At 37.1% G+C, this 21954-nt stretch overlaps 1 protein-coding gene and 1 non-coding gene across 3 annotated transcripts in view; one reads left to right on the forward strand and one right to left on the reverse strand.

Moving 5' to 3' along the window:
* Positions 1-1833: 1833 nt before the first annotated feature.
* Positions 1834-21954, reverse strand: part of MAGT1 (magnesium transporter 1) — a 48008-nt gene continuing 27887 nt past the window's right edge. For both annotated transcript variants that reach the window (XM_065914784.1, XM_065914785.1), the window contains exons 4-10: positions 20903-21043; positions 20051-20191; positions 19456-19545; positions 18730-18793; positions 11333-11407; positions 5119-5209; positions 1834-3858 (exon numbers count right to left, since the gene is read on the reverse strand). In XM_065914784.1, coding sequence (XP_065770856.1) covers positions 3843-3858; positions 5119-5209; positions 11333-11407; positions 18730-18793; positions 19456-19545; positions 20051-20191; positions 20903-21043 — 618 coding nt within the window. In that variant the 3' untranslated portion in view covers positions 1834-3842. The remainder of the gene's footprint in view (positions 3859-5118; positions 5210-11332; positions 11408-18729; positions 18794-19455; positions 19546-20050; positions 20192-20902; positions 21044-21954) is intronic.
* On the forward strand, positions 8382-8488 carry LOC136154847 (U6 spliceosomal RNA). The gene has a single exon (XR_010660555.1). It is a non-coding gene; the product is annotated as a U6 spliceosomal RNA (small nuclear RNA).

Raw genomic sequence — 21954 nt, forward strand, 5'->3', positions numbered from 1 at the left:
GAGTCAGCTCTTTGCATCAGGTGGCCAAAGTATTGGAGTTTCAGCTTCAACATCAGTCCCTCCAATGTGAACACCCAGGACTGATCTCCTTTAGGATGGACTGGTTGGATCTCCCTACAGTCCAAGGGACTCTCAAGAGTCTTCTCAAACATCACAGTTCAAAAGGATCAATTCTTTGGTGCTCAGCTTTCTTTATACTCCAACGCTCACATCCATACATGACCACTGGAAAAACCATAGCCTTGACTAGACGGACCTTTGCTGGCAAAGTAATCTCTCTGTTTTTAAATATGCTGTCTAGGTTGGTCATAACTTTCCTTCCAAGGAGTAAGTGTCTTTTAATTTCATGGCTGCAATCACCATCTGCAGTGATTTTGGAGACCAGAAAAATAAAGTCAGCCACTGTTTCCCCATCGATTTGCCATGAAGGGATGGGACCGGATGCCATGATCTTTATTTTCTGAATGTTGAGCTTTAAGCCAAATGTTTCACTCTCCTCTTTCACTTTCATCAAGAGGCTCTTTACTTCTTCTTCACTTTCTGCAATAAGGGTGGTGTCATCTGCATATCTGGGGTTATTGATATTTCTCCCAGAAATCTTGATTCCAGCTTGTGCTTCCTCCAGCCCAGTGTTTCTCATGATGTACTCTGCATATAAGTTAAATAAGCAGGGTGACAATATACAGCCTTGACATACTCCTTTTCCTATTTGGAACCTGTCTGTTGTCCCATGTCCAGTTCTAACTGTTCCTTCCTGACCTGCATACAGGTTTCTCAAGAGGCAGATCAGGTGGTCTGGTATTCCCATGTCTTTCAGAATTTTCCACAGTTTATTGTGATCCACACAGTCAAAAGCTTTGGCATAGTCAATAAAGCAGAAATAGACGTTTTTCTGGAACTCTCTTGCTTTTTCAATCATCTAGCGGATGTTGGCAATTTGATCTCTGGTTCCTCGGCCTTTTCTAAAACCAGCTTGAACATCTGGAAGTTCATGGTTCACGCATTGCTGAAGCCTGGCTTGGAGAATTTTGAGCATTAGTTTACTAGCATGTGAGATGTGCAATTGTGTGGTAGTTTGAGCATTCTTTGGCATTGCCTTTCTTAGGGATTGGAATGCAAACTGACCTTTTCCCGTCCTGTGGCCACTGCTGAGTTTTCCAAATGTGCTGGCATATTGAGTGCAGCACTTTCACAGCATCATCTTTAAGGATTTGAAAGAGCTCAACTGGAATTCCATCACCTCCACTAGCTTTGTTCGTAGTGATGCTTCCTAAGGCCCACCTGACTTCACATTCCAGGATGTCTGGCTCTACGTGAGTGTGAGTGATCACACCTTTGTGATTATCTGGGTTGTGAAGATCTTTTTTGTACAGTTCTTCTGTGTATCCTTGCCACCTCTTCTTAATATCTTCTGCTTCTGTTAGGTCCATACCATTTCTGTCCTTTATTGAGCCCATCTTTGCATGAAATGTTCCCTTGGTATCTCTAATTTTCTTGAAGAGGTCTCTAGTCTTTCCCATTCTGTTACCTAGTCACAATATTGACTGACTAGGAGAAAATGTAATGAACCATTGAAAACAGTCATTCATTTACATATCTTGATTGTTCTGACTAATCTAGAGGGTGACAGCATTAATAAAGGATAATGAATAGAATCCTGGAAGAATGTATTTAAATTGAGAAATGCCTAAGTAAATTGGCCTACCAAATTTACTGCCATTAGGACAATAGTAAACTTAATTATAATTTCAAAATGGAATATTCTAATATTATACTTCTATTTTAGTGTTAGTGTTAGTAACCCTCCTTTTGATGTTAACCAAAAACTCAGAATTTAGATTGTAAAAGTTTATTGATAGGATCAAAAAGCAAACAGCCAGACATTTGGTTATCTTTGCCACTACAATGTATACTTTTGAATAGTATTTTAAAATGCATAACAAATAATATTTAAATCAATACTAGAAAAGTAAATTTAAGAATCTACTTAAGGCACTTCAGATGAAAGCTACTTTCAACATTTCCACAAAAGTAACACTATTCTAAGTATAGTAAATCTGCTCTCTACAGATTTTAGCCAGAACACAACTTCTCTCCTTAAAGAAGAAGAATGTGCTCTTAAGAGAGACACAAAAAATACAAAGAACTGTCATTCTTCAATGCTCATTGCAAAGTATCTGGAGCTATAGATTACATGGCAGTAATATTCCCCTGGTTAGTCTGTACAAATCAGGGCATATTCATACAAGTCTCATAAGAATCACAGCATAAATTTATTTGGCCTGAGACAAGTACAAAAACAGCAGATAAGGAATCCAGAATCACACAGTTTATAGTGGAGTAACAAAAATGGGCTCCACTAGAGAGTAAATATCACCTCACCCACCAAAGCTACTTAAAAAAAAAACAAACCAAAAGCCCCACATAGAACATTTCTTCTTAGGTAACTATATTCATCTCTTTCTTCAAACGTCTATTATGTAAGATTTCTATACCATGAGCGAGAGTTATTAGATGGCAAATAGTAGTAGGCAGTCACAATATTATCTTAATATAATACTTCTAAGGTTTCTTAAAATTTTTTCACAATCGGAATTTGCATATTTCTATAATAGTGGCATTTCTGGATACTCTTTACAGCCATGGAGAAGATTATAGCTATATCTACTGAACCATCAACTTTCATTCTTCACAGAAATTTGGTTAGCACATATGGTTATTTTCAATGACAGAAAAAATATCAAATTCAAACAGAACTTCTTCAAATGATTACTTTGTTTCTCCACATAAAGTGAAAGGACAAAAGTTAAAATAATAGCAAGAAAACAACAGTTTACAAGAAAAATTTACTTTCTATTCATAAGCAACAACTTAATGTTTCATGATTTTATTTTCCCAATCTAGGGGAGTCCTTTTCTTAACCACAAGGGTTAATAAAATATGTTGTCACTGTAATACAGAAATTGATTTAACCAGATAAATCCATTTTTTTCACTTAGGTACAAATGCAATAAGTGATAATCTCTGAGTTGCAGAAACATTTTAGTCTATTCTAAACTTACACTGATTTTAATACTAAGCTACATTTTTATTAGAGAGCGGCCCATCTTAAATAAATTAGGGAAACAGAATGAGCCTGAAATCTTTCCAAATACAGGCAGCTAACACCACACACGTGAAGAAATCATAATCCTGTATTTAGGAATACTTTTTAATGTCTACAGCTACCAAGAAACATAGTCTGCACACTATTTCAGGAGGGAAGATGGAAGAGGACTGGCTAGTCATTTTTTTCTAAAGTCTAGATGTGTACGCTGAAGAATGGTGTTTCATTTTCAGAAGACACATAGTATATATGATTTCTCTGCTCAAAAGGAAAGATGTGTGAAGTATACACATCCATGCAACAATGGAAAAGCTTAGAATAGATTCCTGATGCTGTTATCAGTAACAGGCATATGCAAGAACACCTGGTCACAAGTCCCCACTACCTTTGGATAAGATAAAAAATCACATGGCCAAATGTTAAGCAACACAGTTTTGAACCCTGTTCTAATTAAAATGTAGTAGTTTTAAATTTTTTATAAAATTCCACTAAATTAAATGTTCCAGAAAGTTTACTGGGAAGGGAAGGTTAAGAGAAGAATCGTATCCAAATACTTCATGAAAATTGCTTGTTAAGGCACTATACATCTTCTTTGGTTAAATGATTAACTATTTTAATCACTTGGAAAAAAAAGAGGTAATCCAAAATACATAAATTGCATTCTTCTTTTCACACACATTATTTTTCATTTTTCAATTTCCATTACTCCAGTGTCTACATATTTCTGGAATCCTTTTTAACTCATCAGAAAGCTGAAACAAAAATATATACCAGTCTATTAATATCTTAAAGAAAAGTAGTCTTTACCTCTAATAAATATCTTGATTTTATCATATCAGATCAAAGAACATCTGGGTACATGTATAATAAACTTTGAGTACCAATAACAAAAAGTAAGAGACACTGAGATGCTGAGGTAGTCTTATGAGAAATGGAAGTAGAAATAACCTCAAATTAAAATATCTCCTGAAGAGATGCCAATTAATAACTGTATCAACCATGGTGATAAAATAAGTAATAGAAGTACTGGTAAGATTACCCTTGCATCCCAGTTAGTATTCTATAGGGATAAGTTATTTTAAAATACATATAGACAGAAGAATAAAAGTATAGAGCTGGAGGATTATTAGTCAAGGATCAAAGTTCTAGTAGGTTTTAATCTTTAGAATTAAACAAGTTTGCAAGAAATGCAAAAGGAGATTAAGTTGTTCACTGATCAAAAACATTTAGAAATGTTACAATATAATGAACCGGCCAGGGAAATATTCAAAATTATCTACTAAAAACTTCTGTTCAAAATACGAAGAATGAATTTTGTCTCAAAAATATCACTTGATATACTTTATGTTTAGTATTCATGGTCATTTATAAAACAGGGCAATGTTGAATTAAAACAAGAATTGTAGTATATGGCACTCAGATTATAAAACTAACTCATGATATTGCCTGCTGTGTACAGCTACATTTCTTTTGGCTATTAACAGAATAAAATGAAGAAGTTATAACTAGGAGAATAATTTCTTCTCTGAGCTTTAGAGATCACTATGAATATTTTAAGTCAATTAGACCTTCTTAAACACTCTTTTTAATTCTACAGTATACAAATTGGATTCTACTTAAATGTTCTGTTTATTCTACCTAAACAGCCTGAAAAGTAGACTGAGAAGTTTTGGAAAAAACATTAAAAAATAATTTGTCCTCAAAAAGGTGTAAAGTGTGCAAATAAGGAACTGTGCGGGGGTAAAAAATGTTCTAATCATTATGAGTTTGATAGATTTCTAGGTTAAATTAAGTGATGTCAGAATAGTACTGAATGATTTTCCTGAGAAATCACATAGTTTTATTCACTATATCATAATTATTATAATTTCTATATGCAACATAACTAAATTAAAGCCTATCTCTATGTCAGAAGCTAGAGTAATCTGGAGGTAAAGTAAAAAAAATTATAAAGCACATCAATTCTAATCATTGAAAGCATAGGTAATCACTATACAAATGAAAAATAATACCTATATGGATATCCATGATACTTAGATCTGAAAATTGAGAGCATCCAACTGAAGAATAATACAACAAGTCCAATACCAGCCACACACATTACTGCAGAAAAATAAAAGGAGAGTAAAATGAGCATGTTAAACATAGTAAAGAGTAAGAACATAAATTTTAGGCTACACTTCTAAGAGTAAAATGCAAGGGCTATATCTACTGGTAAATCTAAACTACAACAAATTTCATTCCCATTCTTATATCTTCAGGAGTCTGCCTTCACCTTTAATTTTCTCTATTACACTATAATGGAGCTGACTCTTGGAGGGCACAAACAAAACCTTGTGCACACCAGGAGCCAGGAGAAAGAAGCAATGTCCCCATAAGAGACTGAATAAGACTTGCCTGTGAGTGTCCAGGAGTCTCCAGTGGAGGCACAGTTGACAGTTTGGCCTCAAACAACAGTAAGGAAACACAGCCCCACCCATCAACAGAAAACTTGATTAAAGATTTACTGGCCCCACCCATCAGAACAAGACCCAGTTTCACCCACAGTCAGTCTCTCCCATCAGGAAGCTTCCTTCCATAAGCCTCTTATCCTTATTCATCAGATGACAGACAGAATGAAAATCACAATCACAGAAAACTAACCAAACTGATCACATGGACCACAGCCTTGTCTAACTCAATAATACTATGAGCCGTGCCGAGGAGGGCCACCTAAGACGGATGGGTAATGGTGGAGAGTTCTGACAAAATGTGGTCCACTGGAACCTAATGAAACTTGCACTACAAAGGAAACTATAAGTAAGGTGAAAAGACAGCCCTCAGATTGGGAGAAAATAATAGCAAATGAAGAAACAGACAAAGGACTAATCTCAAAAATATACACGCAACTCCTGAAGCTCAATTCCAGAAACATAAATGACCCAATCAAAAAATGGGCCAAAGAACTAAACAGACATTTCTCCAAAGAAGACATACAGATGGCTAACAAACACATGAAAAGATGCTCAACATCACTCATTATTAGAGAAATGCAAATCAAAACCACAATGAGGTACCATTACACGCCAGTCAGGATGGCCGCTATCCAAAAGTCTACAAGCAATAAATGCTGGAGAGGGTGTGGAGAAAAGGGAACCCTCTTACACTGTTGGTGGGAATGCAAACTAGTACAGCCACTATGGAGAACAGTGTGGAGATCTCTTAAAAAACTGGAAATAGAACTGCCATATGACCCAGCAATACCACTTCTGGGCATACACACTGAGAAAACCAGATCTGAAAGAGACACGTGCACCCCAATGTTCATCGCAGCAGTGTCTGTAATAGCCAGGACATGGAAGCAACCTAGATGCCCATCAGCAGATGAATGGATAAGGAAGCTGTGGTACATATACACCATGGAATATTACTCAGCCATTAAAAAGAATTCATTTGAATCATTTCTAATGAGATGGATGAAACTGGAGCCCATTATACAGAGTGAAGTAAGCCAGAAAGATAAAGAACATTACAGCATACTAACACATATATATGGAATTTAGAAAGATGGTAACAATAATCCTATATGCAAAACAGAAAAAGAGACACAGAAGTACAGAACAGACTTTTGAACTCTGTGGGAGAAGGTGAGAGTGGGATGTTTCAAAAGAACAGCATTTATATTATCTGTGGTGAAACAGATCACCAGCCCAGGTAGGATGGATGAGACAAGTGCTCGGGCTTGGTGCACTGGGAAGACCCAGAAGAATCGGGTGGAGAGGGAGGTGGAAGGAGGGATCGGGATGGGGAATACGTGTAACTCTATGGCTGATTCATATCAATGTATGACAAAATCCACTGAAATGTTGTGAAGTAATTAGCCTCCAACTAATAAAAAAAAAATGTGGTCCACTGGAGAAGGAAATGACAAACCACTGCAGTATTCTTGCCTTGAGAACCCCATAAACAGTAGGAAAAGACAAAAAGATTATGACACTGAAAGATGAACTCCCCAGGTTGGTAGGTGCCCAATATGCTACTGGAGAAGAGTGGAGAAATAACGCCAAAAACAATGAAGAGACTGAGCCAAAGCAAAAACAACTCCAGTTGTGGATGTGACTGGTGATGGAAGTAAAGTTCGATGCTGTAAAGAATATTGCATAGAAACCTGGAATATTAGGTCCATGAATCAAGGCAAATTGGAAGTGGTCAAACAGGAGATGGCAAGAGTGAACACTGACATATTAGAATAAGTGAACTAAAATGGGCCAGAATGGGCAAATTTAATTCAGATGACCATTATATCTACTACTGTGGGCAAGAGTCCTGTATAAGAAATGGAGTAGCCCTCATAGTCAACAAAAAAGTCCAAAATGCAGTACTTGGGTGCAATCTCAAAAATGAAAGAATGATCTCTGTTCATTTCCAAGGCAAACCATTCAGTATCACAGTAATCCAAGCCTATGCCCCAACCACTAATGTTGAAGAAGCTGAAGTTGAACAGTTCTATGAGGACCTACAAGATCTTCTAGAACTAATACCAAAAAAGATGTACTTTTCATCATAGGGGACTGGAATGAAAAAGTGGGAAGTCAAGAGATACCTGGAGTAACAGGCAAGTCTGGCCTTGGAGTACAAAATGAAGCAAGGCAAAGGCTAAAAGAGGTTTGCCAAGAGAATGCACTGGTCATAGCAAACACGCTCTTCCAACAACAAAAGAGAAAACTCTACACATGGACAACACCAGATGATCAATACCAAAATCAGATTGACTGTATTCTTTGCAGCCAAAGATGGAGAAGCTCTATACAGTTAGCAAAAAGAAGACTGGGAGCTGACTGTGGCTCAGATCATGAACTCCCTATTGCCAAATCCAGACTTAAATTGAAGAAAGTAGGGAAATCCACTAGACCATCCAGGTATGATGTAAGTCAAATCCCTTATGATTTACACAGTGGAAGTAAGAAGTAGATTTAATGGATAAGATCTGATAGACAGAGTGCCTGAAGAACTATGAACAGAGGTTCATGACATTGTACAGGAGGCAGTGATCAAGACCATCCCTAAGAAAAACAAATGTAAAAAGGCAAAATGGTTGTCTGAGGAAGCCTTACAAATAGCTGAGAAAAGAAAAGAAGCTAAAAGAAAAGAAGAAAAGGAAAGATATACCCATCTGAATGCAGAGTTCCAAATAGCAAAGAGAGATTAAGAAAGCCTTCCTCAGTGATCAATGCAAATAAATAGAGGAAAACAACAGAATGGGAAAGACTAGAGATCTCTTCAAGAAAATTAGAGAGTGCTCGCTTCGGCAGCACATATACTAAAATTGGAATGATACAGAGAAGATTAGCATCGCCCCTGCGCAAGAATGACACGCAAATTCGTGAAGTGTTCCATATTTTTAGCCATTAAAAAGAATTCATTTGAATCAGTTCTAATGAGATGGATGAAACTGGAGCCCATTATACAGAGTGAAGTAAGCCAGAAAGATAAACACCAATATAGTATACTAATGCATATATATGGAATTTAGAAAGATGGCAACGATAACCCTATATGTAAAACAGAAAAAGAGACACAGATGTACAGAACAGACTTTTGGACTCTGTGGGAGAAGGCGACGGTGGGATGTTCTGAGAGAACAGCATTGAAACATGTATATTATCAAGGGTGAAACAGATCACCAGCCCAGGTTGGATGCATGAGACAAGTGATCGGGACTGGTGCACTGGGAAGACCCAGAGGGATGGGATGGGGAGGGAGGCAGGAGAGGGGATCGGGATGGGGAACACATGTAAATCCATGGCTGATTCATGAAGTATAATAAAAATAAACGGAAAAAAATAATAATAAAAAAGAAAATTAGAGATACCAAGGGAACATTTCATGTAAAGATGGGCACAATAAAGGACAGAAACCTTATGGACCTAACAGAAGCAGAAGACAATAAGAGGTGGCAAGAATACACAGAAGAACATTCGGCCCCATCACTTTATGGCAAATAGATGGGGAAACAATGGAAATACTGACAGGCTTTATTTTCTTGGGCTCCAAAATCACTGCAGATTGTGACTGCAGCCATGTAATTAAAAGACACTTACTCCTTGGAAGGAAAGTTATGACCAACCTAAATAGCATATTGAAAAGCAGAGACATTACTTTGCCAACAAAGGTCCGTCTAGTCAAGGCTATGGTTTTTCCATTAGTCATGTATGGATGTAAGAGTTGGACTATAAAGAAAGCTGAACGCTGAAGAATTGATGCTTTTGTTTTTTTTTTTTTTTTTTTTTGAATTGATGTTTTTGAACTGTGGTATTGGAGAAGACTCTTGAGAGTCCCTTGGACTGCAAGGAGATCAAACCAGTCCATCCTAAAGGAGATCAGTCCTGGGTGTTCACATTGGAGGGACTGATGTTGAAGCTGAAACTCCAATACTTTGGCCACCTGATGTGAAGAGCTGACTCATTTGAAAAGACCCTGATGCTGGGAAAGATTGGGGCAGGAGGAGAAGGGGACGACAGAGGATGAGATGGTTGGATGGCGTCACCGACACAATGAGCATGGGTTTGGGTGGGCTCTGGGAGTTGCTGATGGACAGGGAGGCCTGGCATGCTGCGGTTCATGGGGTCGCAAAGAGTTGGACACGACTGAGCGACTGAACTGAACTGTTATTTAGAGAATAATCCATTTTCCCTTTACAATTTTCATACAATATGATTGGGGTCAAAAATGTAAATCTTGAACAATTTTTTACAAGTATTAACACATGCTCTTTGTAGAAGTCTTTTTTCCTCCCTAATCAAATGCACATATACAAATATATATAGCTTCACTCCGAATATATATTTGTATTCTAATTTTTTCACATATCTAAAAGTGCTTAGGAAAGTTCTTGGTACATACTAAGTGCTAAAGAAATATTTATTATTAATATTTGCGATCATTTCATTAGGTTAGAATCTTAGAAATAGATCTAATTGTGACTAATTTAATATATGTCACCAAAATGTTTTACAACTTAAATTCATCCCAGCATTGCAGTAGTACCCAGATGGCCTTTCCCCAAAAATGAATACTGAAATAGGCATTTTTTCAAAAGTCAGGAATTAAAGGTTGTATATTGACTGGATGAAAAATTGCTACATTAGCTCTATTTTTCTAATATGTAAAAATTCATTTCAAGAAAAAAATTATCTTCCAAATTTAAAATCCAGTATCATCTTTTTTCTAGAAGGAAAAAGTAGATAGATTTATTAACCTAGGTTAATTTTGATGACATTTAACTCTTTAACCATAAAATAAAAACTTAAACTGATTTCATGTTAAGTAAATTACATTGTTAGCATTCCTTTGTAACAAATATCAGCATGTGAATATTCTAATAAATAAAAAGTCCATGCAAACCAATAGGAAAAAAGTGTAACATTCTAATACATAAATGGCAAAAGACAAAAAGGTATTTTAGACAAAGGAAAACAAAACAGCTAATAAACATCTAAGAAAATATTCAACTACAATAATAAACAAAGAAGTACAAAATAATATAACATTTCCCCTTTATCTGATTAGCAAATACACACTTACATACACATTTTTAATAAAGTTCTCTAATGTTGATAAAAAGTTACAGTGAAAACAAGCATACTGAAATGCCACTGGTAGGAATCTAAACTATTAAACATTTGGGTAAAGAATTTGCATCATCAGCTTAAAACATCAAGATAACTGAAAATACTCATACACAGGACCACACAGTCATACTATTTTAAGGAATTAATATGAAAAGAGGATAAAGTTTAATCTGTACCGTAATAGTCACTAAATAACTATTCATTATAATTAAAGGAAAAAACTAAATGTTTAACAAAATCAGAAAGGTTAAATAAATAGCATAAACAATAAATTAAAAATTATGTGTGGGAAAATATTAGTGAAAAATTTTAACTCCAATTAAAAAGGGGGGTATAAGATTAAAAATATTATACATACGGTTGAAAAGATGTTTTTAGAAATGGAAGAAACTTGTACTACAATGTTAAAATTATTAGCTTTTCAATGGTGGAATAATGGGTTACTCTCCCTCCAAATGTTTCATTCTCTTATTTCCCCCAACATTTTCTACAATGAGAACATATTACTTTTATAATAGTAAAGTAAAATAATATAAGAGGAGAAGTGATTAAGAGGACATTCCTTTTTTCTGTATAAAGGCAGAACTGCCACATCTTGGCATATGATATGACTTACTCTTTCGCTTTCCAATATCCATGTCAGATGTAGCAGCTTCACATAAAAGCACCATTCCTAAGGTAACCCCACCATCTTAGAAAAATTGTTTAAGGAGAAATTCACAGAGAGAAATAACACAAACTTTAATATTCCTAGAATAATATAGAATGAATAAATTATATATAAACCTTCAATTCAATTACAAAAATCATAACTAAGTAATCATTTAAAAAATTGTATTCAGGTAGAACTGATTTACAATGTTGTGTTAGTTTCAGGTATGCAGCAAAGTGAATCTGTTATACATATATCCACTCTTTTTTAGATTCTTTTTTCCCATATAGGCCACTACAGGGCATTGAATAGAGCTCTCTGTGCTATACAGTGAAAGTGAAAGTCTTTCAGTCACGTCCACCTCTTTGTGTCCCCGTGGACTATATAATCCATGGAATTCTCCAGGCCAGAATACTGGAGTGGGTAGCCTTTCCCTACTCCAGGGGATCTTCCCAACCCAGAGATCAAACCCAGGCCTCCTTTTATTGCAGGCAGATTCTTTACCAGCTGAGCCACCAGGGAAGCCCATACAGTGCTATACAGTAGGTCCCTATTATCTATTTCATATATAGTAGTGTGTATATGCCAATCCCAATCTTCCAATTTATCCTCCCCATAACCAAGTAATTGTGTGCCTATATAGTATGACAATTAATTACTGTGAAGATATAATAAAAAATTAAGGTTAGAAAATTACTTCATTTGTACAAATAAACTGATATTTTAAACAAATGTCCCACTATAACTTATAGATAAAACATGAGTTTTCCTCTAAAACTGTACTTTGAAATAAACTTCTGAAACATTCTTCCAACTACTGAGTCAATTTTGTATACATTAAAATAAATTAAGTAGCCATTCTGAATATTTCAACTACTTGCCAAAAAAGAACACATTTGAAATGTACACCATTTAGAGAGAACAGCAACTAACTTTTATTTGAAAAATAACTTAGCAAATATTTTTTAGCATTTCAACAATTAACCTCAAAGCACAAATTACTACTAAACTACTTAAATTGTCCTATTTTTTTTTAAAAAAGAAAATCCTATGAGCCATGACTTCACTTTTATTCAGCTTAATATAGAAGCTGCTACTGCTGCTGCTAAGTCACGTCAGTCGTGTCCAACTCTGTGCGACCCCATAGACGGCAGCCCACCAGGCTCCCCTGTCCCTGGGATTCTCCAGGCAAGAACACTGGAGTGGGTGGCCATTTCCTTCTCCAGTGCATGAAAGTGAAAAGTGAAAGTGAAGTCGCTCAGTCCTATCCAACTCTTCACGACCCCATGGCCTGCAGCCTACCAGGCTCCTCCGTCCAAGGGATTTTCCAGGCAAGAGAACTGGAGTGGGTTGCCATTGCCTTCTCCGAATAGAGAAGCTACATAAATACAAAATAGACATACTCTTGCAAATAGGTAGTACGTGGCTTGATTGAACAGTAAAATAAGAAAAATAAAATTCTGAAACAAAATAGAATGTGTTCAAGTAGAAAAGAGAGATTCACCCTGCAGTTTGGTAATACAAAGATTAATTTAAAATGCTCATATTAATTATTCATATACACATGCACATTGTATGCTATCTCATGTGGGTAAAATTAAGCAGAAAGGGAAAAATAGGTGTTCAGATAAGGCCTGAATTTATAATTGGCTCTAAATTTGTCTGTTCATCCTTTCATTACCATTTTACACACTCTTTTTAATAGTCTCTTTTTAGGGATGATACTCATTCATGGTTTTGTTGGTTAGCTAAGTTGTTTTCTACAGTGATTTTTTTTTCTTACTAGGATTCTTTATTATACACCTTACTAGGATTCTGTATATTATACACCTCTGCATACCTATATGCAGGTATGCATAAAGATGGGCTTCCCTGGTAGCTCAGCTGGTTAAGAATCTGCCTGCAATGCAGGAGACCCCAGGTAAATTCCTGGGTTGGGAAGATGGCCTGGAGAAGGGATAAGCTACCCAGTGCAGTATTCTTGGGCTTCCCTGGTGGCTCAGCTGGTAAAGAATCTGCCTGTAATGTGGGAGACCTGAGTTCGATCCCTGGGTTGGGCATGACAACCCACTCCAGTATTCTTACCTAGAGAATCCCCATGGACAGAGGAGCCTGGTGGGCATCACAAAGAGTTGGACACAACTGAGTGACTAATACACACACATGCATGAAGATTGATCATTTCTAAAGGCTCTGGCTATAGATATTCTGATTAATGGTCGAGACTTGTTTTTGGACTGGTTTGCTTCTGTATCATGGTCTAGAGCTTTCCATCTTACACTATACCATCAAGGTCTTTGTGTGCTGTTGTTCTTAGCTATCAAGAGCTATATGCACTTCCATATGTATTGCTTTATTTCATTTATAGACTCTTTAAACTTTTACTAACACTGTCTATTATAGGCAGGCACTATTAGTTGGAGTTACAAAGTTAGAGGAAATATAGACCATTCCTTGAACAAGTTTACACTCTAGTAGGGGATACAAACAATAAATACTTACATAATCATCTTACCCTGAGAGAACTGAATAGAAAATAGAGGAGGTGTTATTACATAACAAACAGGAACTAGGCTATTAAACAAGCTAATAGATTTGTGGTACAAGGTGGCAGAGTAGGAAGGAGAATGTACAGCTCACCTCTCCCCAACACACATGCCAAAAAACCATCTATACTGGAATAATTCTCATGGAAAACTAACTGGATACTGGTAGAAGAAATCCTATACAACCAAAACTGCAAGAAAGATCTCCATGTAACCAGCAAAGGGTCAGCTTAGGACCTACCCATCTCAGAGGGGTCTGTAAGGAAGAGAAGGTCCACAAAGGCAGATCCTCACTGTGGGGAGTGATCACAGGGAGCCACAATCTGAGTATCCCAGTCCTTGCCTTGCCTTCTGGGAAATCCACTGGGACAGACAAAAGGGCGAGAGGAGCCTAGACTCTACCTGCAAGGAGCACACACATGATGGCAGAGCGGACAGAGCCTTGCACTGCTGGCTGTCACCTCACCACAACTCCAAACTGAAGGGGCGGAGGAGACACTGGCTGTGCTCACTCCACACCACAGCCTGGCGTGAGATCTGGGGAAAGACTCGGCCTAACTATACAGAGACATATCAGCTTGCCTGGGGTGGTACTACAAAAACAGGCAGCAGCTAAGTGCTGAAATACCAGGCAGAGAGACTCAGGGACAGGACTCATGTAGGACAGACTGGAGGGCCTGGGGTGTGGTCTGGGTGTACACAGTGGTTCTATCCCAGCTGCGCTCAGCCTCCATCCACTCCACACCCCAGCTTAGCCCTTGATCTGAGACAGACAGGTCCTGGGAGATGACTGCAACAGAGGCAGCCCAGATCTCTTGTGGCAGTGCAGTCATCTCAATTCCTGCTGCCACAAGGCCCCAATCCTCAGCCTATTCCTCACCACAGCCTTGCACTAGATCTGGGACAAACATAACAAAGGGACGCAACCTTGTGCTGCTTCTGACTGGAACCACAGACACTTACACAGACAGCATATAAGTCCTCTGTGACTGCACAGGCCTCACTTGCTTCAGCAATCACCTCTTTTGGGGCAGGGCATGCATTCAAGGGCAGTAGAGACTGATTGAACCTGACCTTCAGGGCTTCTACTCCAACAACTGAGGAACAGACCCTATCCCTGACAGGACAGTGACAACAACAGAGCAGAGAGGAAGCTCCGCCTCAGTCTAGCCAGGCTCCAGATACTCCAACACCAATCACATCCCCTATCAAGGGGACAATGACCAGCACACCCTGAGGGAAGACGTGGCTGGCTTCCATACCAAAACTACCTTGCAGCAGAAACACTGGACATACACAGTCTATACAGGGATGCTCCCACTTAAAAACACCCCTTTAAAATCACAGTAGATAATTTTTTCTCCTGAAGTCATAGAGATAGAGAAAGGTAAATAAAATGAAAAGGCAGGGACTTCCCTGGCAGTCCAGTGGTTAAAACTTCAAATTTCTATTGCAGGGGGCACAGGTTTGATCCCTAGCCAGGGAACTAAGATCCTGCATACAGCAAGTGCGGCCAAAAAAAACAAAAAAAGAAAAAAACACAAAAACACAAAAACACAAAGGCAGAGGAACTACTTCTACTTAAAGAACAACAGAAATCCCCTGAAAGAAAAAACAATGAAATAGAGCTCACCAGTCTACTAGACCCTGAGTTCAAAAAGGTGGTAATAAAAAGAACTGATTTAAGAAAGATGATGGATAGAAATACAGATCATTATAACAAGGAACTAGATAAAGAGAGGATTCTAAAGGCAGCAAGAGGGAAAAAGAGAGTCAGTTACAAGAGAATGCCAATAAGGCTATTAGCTGATTTCTTTGTAGAAACACTGCTAGAAGGGAGTGGCATGATATATTCAAAGTCCTGTGAAGGAAAAACCTGAAACCTAGGGTATGATACTTAGCAAGATTATCATTTAGAATGGAAGGAGAGAGAAACAATTTCTCAGACAAGTGAAAACTAAAAGAATTCAGCAATACTAAACCTACCCTAAAAGAAATATTGACATGTCTTCTCTAAATAGAAAAGAAGCAAGTATATATGGGAAAGGGAAAAAAAATCACATTAGGAAAGGCAAATATATAGAAGGATTTAAGATCACTTAAATAAACCAGTATATGGATTTAAAAAACAATTTAAAAATTGTAAAAGTGATTGTAACTACAATGAACAGTAAAATGATAAGCATGAAGATGTAAAACAGGACATCAAAATCACAAAATGTGGGGGAAGGGAGTATATGCACATATATGAATATATATATAAAGGGCTTCCCTGGTGGCTCAGATAGTAAAGAATCTGCCTGCAATGCAGGAGATCCAGGTTCGATCTCTGGATCAAGATGATCCTCTGGAGAAGGGAATGGCTACCCAATCCAGTATTCCTGCCTGGAGAATCCCATGGACAGAGGAGCCTGGTGGACTACAGTCTGTGGGGTCGCAAAAAGAGTCACAAATGACTGAGCAACTAAGCATGAGCATGGTACATAATATATATATATAAATCCATGAATGAAACAGAAACAGGCTCATAGGCATAGAAAACAAACTTGATTATGAAAGGGAAGAGGGAGGGAAGGACAAATTAGGGGTATGGGATTAACAAATACAAGCTACTATATATAAAATAGATAAGCAACAAGGATTTACTATATAACACAGGGAATTATATTCAAAATCTTGTAATAACCTATAATGGAATATAACCTAAAAAAACCTGAATCACTACCTGTATACCTGAAACCAACACAACATTGTAAATCAACGATACCTCAATAAAAAATAAAAATAAAAGAGCCAGTAAAATAAAGTGTATCATAGATGATAAAGACAAAGATATGTGTATACAATTAAACATAATTATAGAATTCTGAAGAAATGTTTAAGTTACTTTGATTATTATTGTCCAAACTATATTAAAACAATTTCTTCTCCTACTGAAATAGCAGTTTAAAAAAATAATACATAACAATAATTAAAACTTGCCAGGGATAGCAGAGTACATATGTATTTCTGGCACATATGTATTTCCCTACCCTCTATTGGGGGGTGGCTGTGCTGTGAGGCATGTAGGATCTTAGTTTCCTAGTCAGGGATTGAGCCTGTGCCCCCTGCAATGGAAGCACAGAGTCTTAACCACTGAACTGCCAGGGAAGTCCATCAATTATTTTCATGTGCAAGAAAACATTTTTTGCAATATTCACCAATAGAGAATAACTGAATTATGATATATCCATTATGGACTTTCCTGGTGGATCAGATAGTAAAGAATCTGCCCATAATGTGAGAGACCTGGGTTTGATTCCTGGGTTGAGAAGATCCCCAACCCAGGGAGGATATTTGATAATGGTGACTATTTTCCTTTTCCTTGCTTACATTTTCTTATTTCTCTGTAATTCTCATGCATTTCATAACTATGAAGGCCATACGTAATTTATTAAATGCTTATAATACACTAAAAAACTAAACTGTATGAAAAGTATGTCTATAACTACAAAAAATGGAATTCCTCTAAATCATCCAGATGACACAAAGCAGGGCAAATGACATTACCAAGTCACTGGGCAGATTCTCTAACCGTCTGGGCTACAACTGATTCCAATATGTCAATACCAGGACCTGTTACTTGTTTGCACAACTTAAAAGAACATTATATCTGTTCACCTTGTTGATCTATTTCACAGAGTCACTGCTTATGCAATCAGGTAAGTAAACTATGTTCAGTAATACTAAGAAATGTATACTCTTACCTATCTGATATCACTGTTATCTACCCTTGCAGCTTACAGAGACATCTATTTTCAGATGTGAGAAAGTAAAAATCTGTCCTATGGGACAGAGGACGGGAAAACACACATATAAAGTAGCTGCATAATTCACGGGAAATAATATTTCTCCCTAGGACACGCTGCAGCTGTAAATGTCAAAACAAACTCCATCTTTGAGTAACTACTGCTTTCCTACTCAATGAGGAACACTGTAATCTAAAACCATAAACTGATTTGAACTACATCAGTAAGAAGGAAACATTCCATTCTTACCTGGAGGATTTAAGTCACGCGATCTACAAATACAATTTCTAAGTAGCCTCAATTCAGAACCAAAGTGACAGAGCTTCAAAAAAGGAGTTTCACAGATCACCAGTCCAGGTTGGATGCATGAGACAAGTGCTCAGGGCTGGTGCACTGGGAAGACCCAAAGGGATGGGATGGGGAGGGAGGTGGAAGGGGGGATCAGGATGGGGAACAGATGTAAATCCATGGCTGATTCATGTCAGTGTATGGCAAAAACCACTACAATACTGTAAAGTAATTAGCCTCCAACTAATAAAAATAAATGAAAAAAAAAAGGAGTTTCTGAAAACAAAGTGTACATTTATCTGAACTTTGTAGTTTCCAGGAAACAAAATCCTGGATCCACCTCAGTCCAGACTTGACACTGACCCCTTTACACTTAGCCTGGCTTTGCTTTGAGCTCATCAAAACATTGCTTCATTTACATTTCATCTAAGCACCATCTTTCCCTAAGTCCTATAACAACTCTATCTTTCCTTAGGTAAGAAATCCCATGATTCCTCTGATTTATAGTCTCCCTTGTAGCAATGATCCAATAAACTTGGCTTTATCAGACTGCAGATTTGTCCCTAGAGGTCTTCAGTTGATTGGGCTAGGGCAAGTGACACAGTAATATAATTCCAAAGATATTATGACTTGCATTAATAAGACAGCAGCCTCAACCAAATGCTACAGAGAAAATACTGGCAAGTGAGAAAATAGACAAAGTAAATGTAGCACCAAGAACTTATTATAAAGAGGATACTAAACAGAAGAACAATGTGTGTTTCAGCTACAAATTGAGCTTGGCTGCTTCCATGGATATAATTCTGGGGGAAAAAAAGACAAAATTTAATCTTTAAATAAATGTTAAAATTTGGTAATGTAATCCTAAAATTGGCTATTTTTAAACACTATGAAATTATTAATTCATCTGATGTATGTAAACATTGGATCTGTAGAATTCACCAGTAAAACGTTTGACTAAAATAAAAGCTATCTCTGTGTTATTTATTATTTACTCATGTTATATATATTTGTACTTATTCACTATACTTATACTACGTTTTCCACAACAGAATATATGAGAAAACTAGTATTTTAGTATACAAGACCATGAGGTAAAATAATATAAACTCCATGAAAACAGGGACTACATTTTTCTTATCACTGTATCTAATAATACCTAGCACAGTGCCTAGAGACAGTAAATGGTCAAGTACTTGATCAATTATTCTATTTAGCTGAAGACTGACTTTCATTCTTAGCCAGCTTACTCAAAAGAACTCACCAAAAGGGATAAAAAAAAAACTTCCCCCGTTTAATAAGAGTATGGCACAGTCTTTTTAGCAATCGAAATTCATTAATACAGAGTGATTGAAAAGTCAAAACTAAATCTAGTTCCTTCATATACTAGCACTGATCTCACAGAATATTAATCATTAAGGTTAACTTTGGTATATAATGTAAAGAAATCCTGGACTTCCCTTACCACATGACCCGTGTGGGGATTCTTATGAGCATACGGTGGTCCTCTTATATGGTTCCACATTTGACCAGATGTCATAGCAAGCACAAAACACTAGGAAACAAAAAGTAACGAGATACTCATATAATATGGTATGGTCCCATTTTAATTAGATTACTAGGTATATGAAAAGTATATCCTCTCAAGTAATATATGAAAAAAAATTTTCCAGATAAATGACAAAAAGCTTATATTTCATCATAAGGATCACAAGAATCAATATTTACTTTGAAAGGAAAGCACTGTTTCAAAATTATAACTAAACTGATACAAGTTTAAAATTGAATACTGAAAAGCCTTTTAGAAGAATGGTTTAAAAAAATGGAGATTTTCATAGGGTGACAGTCTTTCAGGTTGAATAAAAACTAGGTACAAGGAGTTCCTTCAAGTTCTTGCCATCCTAATGAGATAATGGAGGAAACAAACTGATTTTAAGGTATAAAATAAAAATATCAATACATAAAATCTTTTTCCACGGGTAAGAAATAAACAAAATGCCACCTAACAATGTAATATTAGGAGTTTTATCTAAACAATTTTTCTTCCAACATTCACTCACCAGAGCCGCAAAAGCCCATCCAGTTTTATTAAAGAGAAATTCCATATTGCTCCTTCGAAGATACACAAGTCCACCAATAACAGCCAAAAGCAATCCCAACATAAGGGGACCAGCATAATTTGGGGGTCTAATTACTCTAATCTAATGGAAAGGAGAGAAAAACATTTTTAAAGTATGAAATTTATTCATTAAGTATATAGATCAAAATAATTTGAAATGAAAACAATCAAAATTAAGTGTGGTTACTTTCATGAAAAATCACACTTTTTCTTTTCATCCTTATTAAAATAGCCTACAATGTATCCTAAAATGGTATGGATGCAATATTCTTTTTAACCACAACATAACATCTTTTAGGGACTTCGCAGGTGGCGCTAGTGGTAAAGAATCCACCTGCCAAGGCAGGAGATGCAGGAGACAAGGGTTTGAACCCTGGGTTGTAAAGATCCCCTGGAGGAGGAAACAGCAACCCACTCCAGTATTCCCGCCTGGAGAATCCCATGGGCAGGGGAGCCTGGCAGGCTACAGTCCATGGTGTTGCAAAGAGTTGGACATGACTGAAGCGACTGAGCACACATATACATCTTTTAGATTAAGAAGTATTTGCCAAGTACAACTAGATACACCGTGGATTTAATAAGGATGAAAGAGTGGTTTCCATGCTGAGTTGACTAAGTAATAGAGGATGTTTTAACATCACTCTTTCATCAGGATGATTCTGTTAAATGCTACTTATAAAGGGACTGACAAACTATCACCATCTCAGTGATATGAGGACTAGACCAATTAGGACCTTCCAGAAGAATAAGTGGATAATGACAAAGTAACTTTCTACAAAGCAAGGAAACTTACATTGACATCAGTTCTGTCAGCAATCCACCGGGCAATCTGCTCAGCTGAAAATCCACGCACCTGCAACTCATATGTATCACCCCGTTTTGGCTTCCCTTTTGCAGGAAAGTTGATGAAAGTTGGAGCTGAATTCATGTTTAGCTGAACAAAAAGTAGTCCATGAGAATACAAATTACCAAAAAAATAATCTTAACAGCAAATATCTTGAAATTTAGGCATTTTACAAAGACAAATAAGTCCAGGTTTAGGTGGGTTAAGTGATTCATCTAAGGAAAGTGGTAAGTGATGGAGCCAAGAGTCAAACCCAAGGCTGCTTGTGACCTTAACTAGTACACTTTACTGACAAAATATAAATTCCTAGCTAAGAAACCTACATTTTACTCCTTTAAAATGGAAAATTTCCCATACCACAATTACTTTAATCTGTTCAGAGATTATGCAAAAAAGAATACATTTATGAGAACTAAAATTGTCTCATGTAGCTTAGGTAAGAGGAGAAGGCAATGGCACCCCACTCCAGTACTCTTGCCTGGAAAATCCCATGGACGGAGGAGCCTGGTAGGCTGCAGTCCGTGGGGTCGCAAAGAGTCGGACACGACTGAGCGACTTCACTTTCAATTTTCGCTTTCATGCATTGGAGAAGGAAATGGCAACCCACTCCAGTGTTCTTGCCTGGAGAATCCCAGGGATGGGGGAGCCTGGTGGGCTGCTGTCTATGGGGTCGCACAGAGTTAGACACGACTGAAGTGACTTAGCAGCAGCAGCAGCAGCTTAGGTAAGCTTCAAATAGAGCACATTCTCAATGTGGAAGAAACAAGATCGGGGTAACAGAGTGCTCTATTGTAGGGAAAACCAATACAAAATGGTAGTCAATTGGCAGAAATAGTCAATTCTAAAAGGCTCACAAGTATTTAGTGATAAGCATAACATTTCTCTGTCATGAGACCATGGTATTCTTAAGATAACACTGGAATTGCTAAGGTAAAGAATCTGTGACCTACTCATTTGCATTGTATCTTTCCTGATGTGATAATACTTGTAGAAAATAGAAA

Source organism: Muntiacus reevesi, chromosome X (genome assembly GCF_963930625.1).
Source record: "Muntiacus reevesi chromosome X, mMunRee1.1, whole genome shotgun sequence".
Taxonomy (NCBI): Eukaryota; Metazoa; Chordata; class Mammalia; order Artiodactyla; family Cervidae; genus Muntiacus; species Muntiacus reevesi.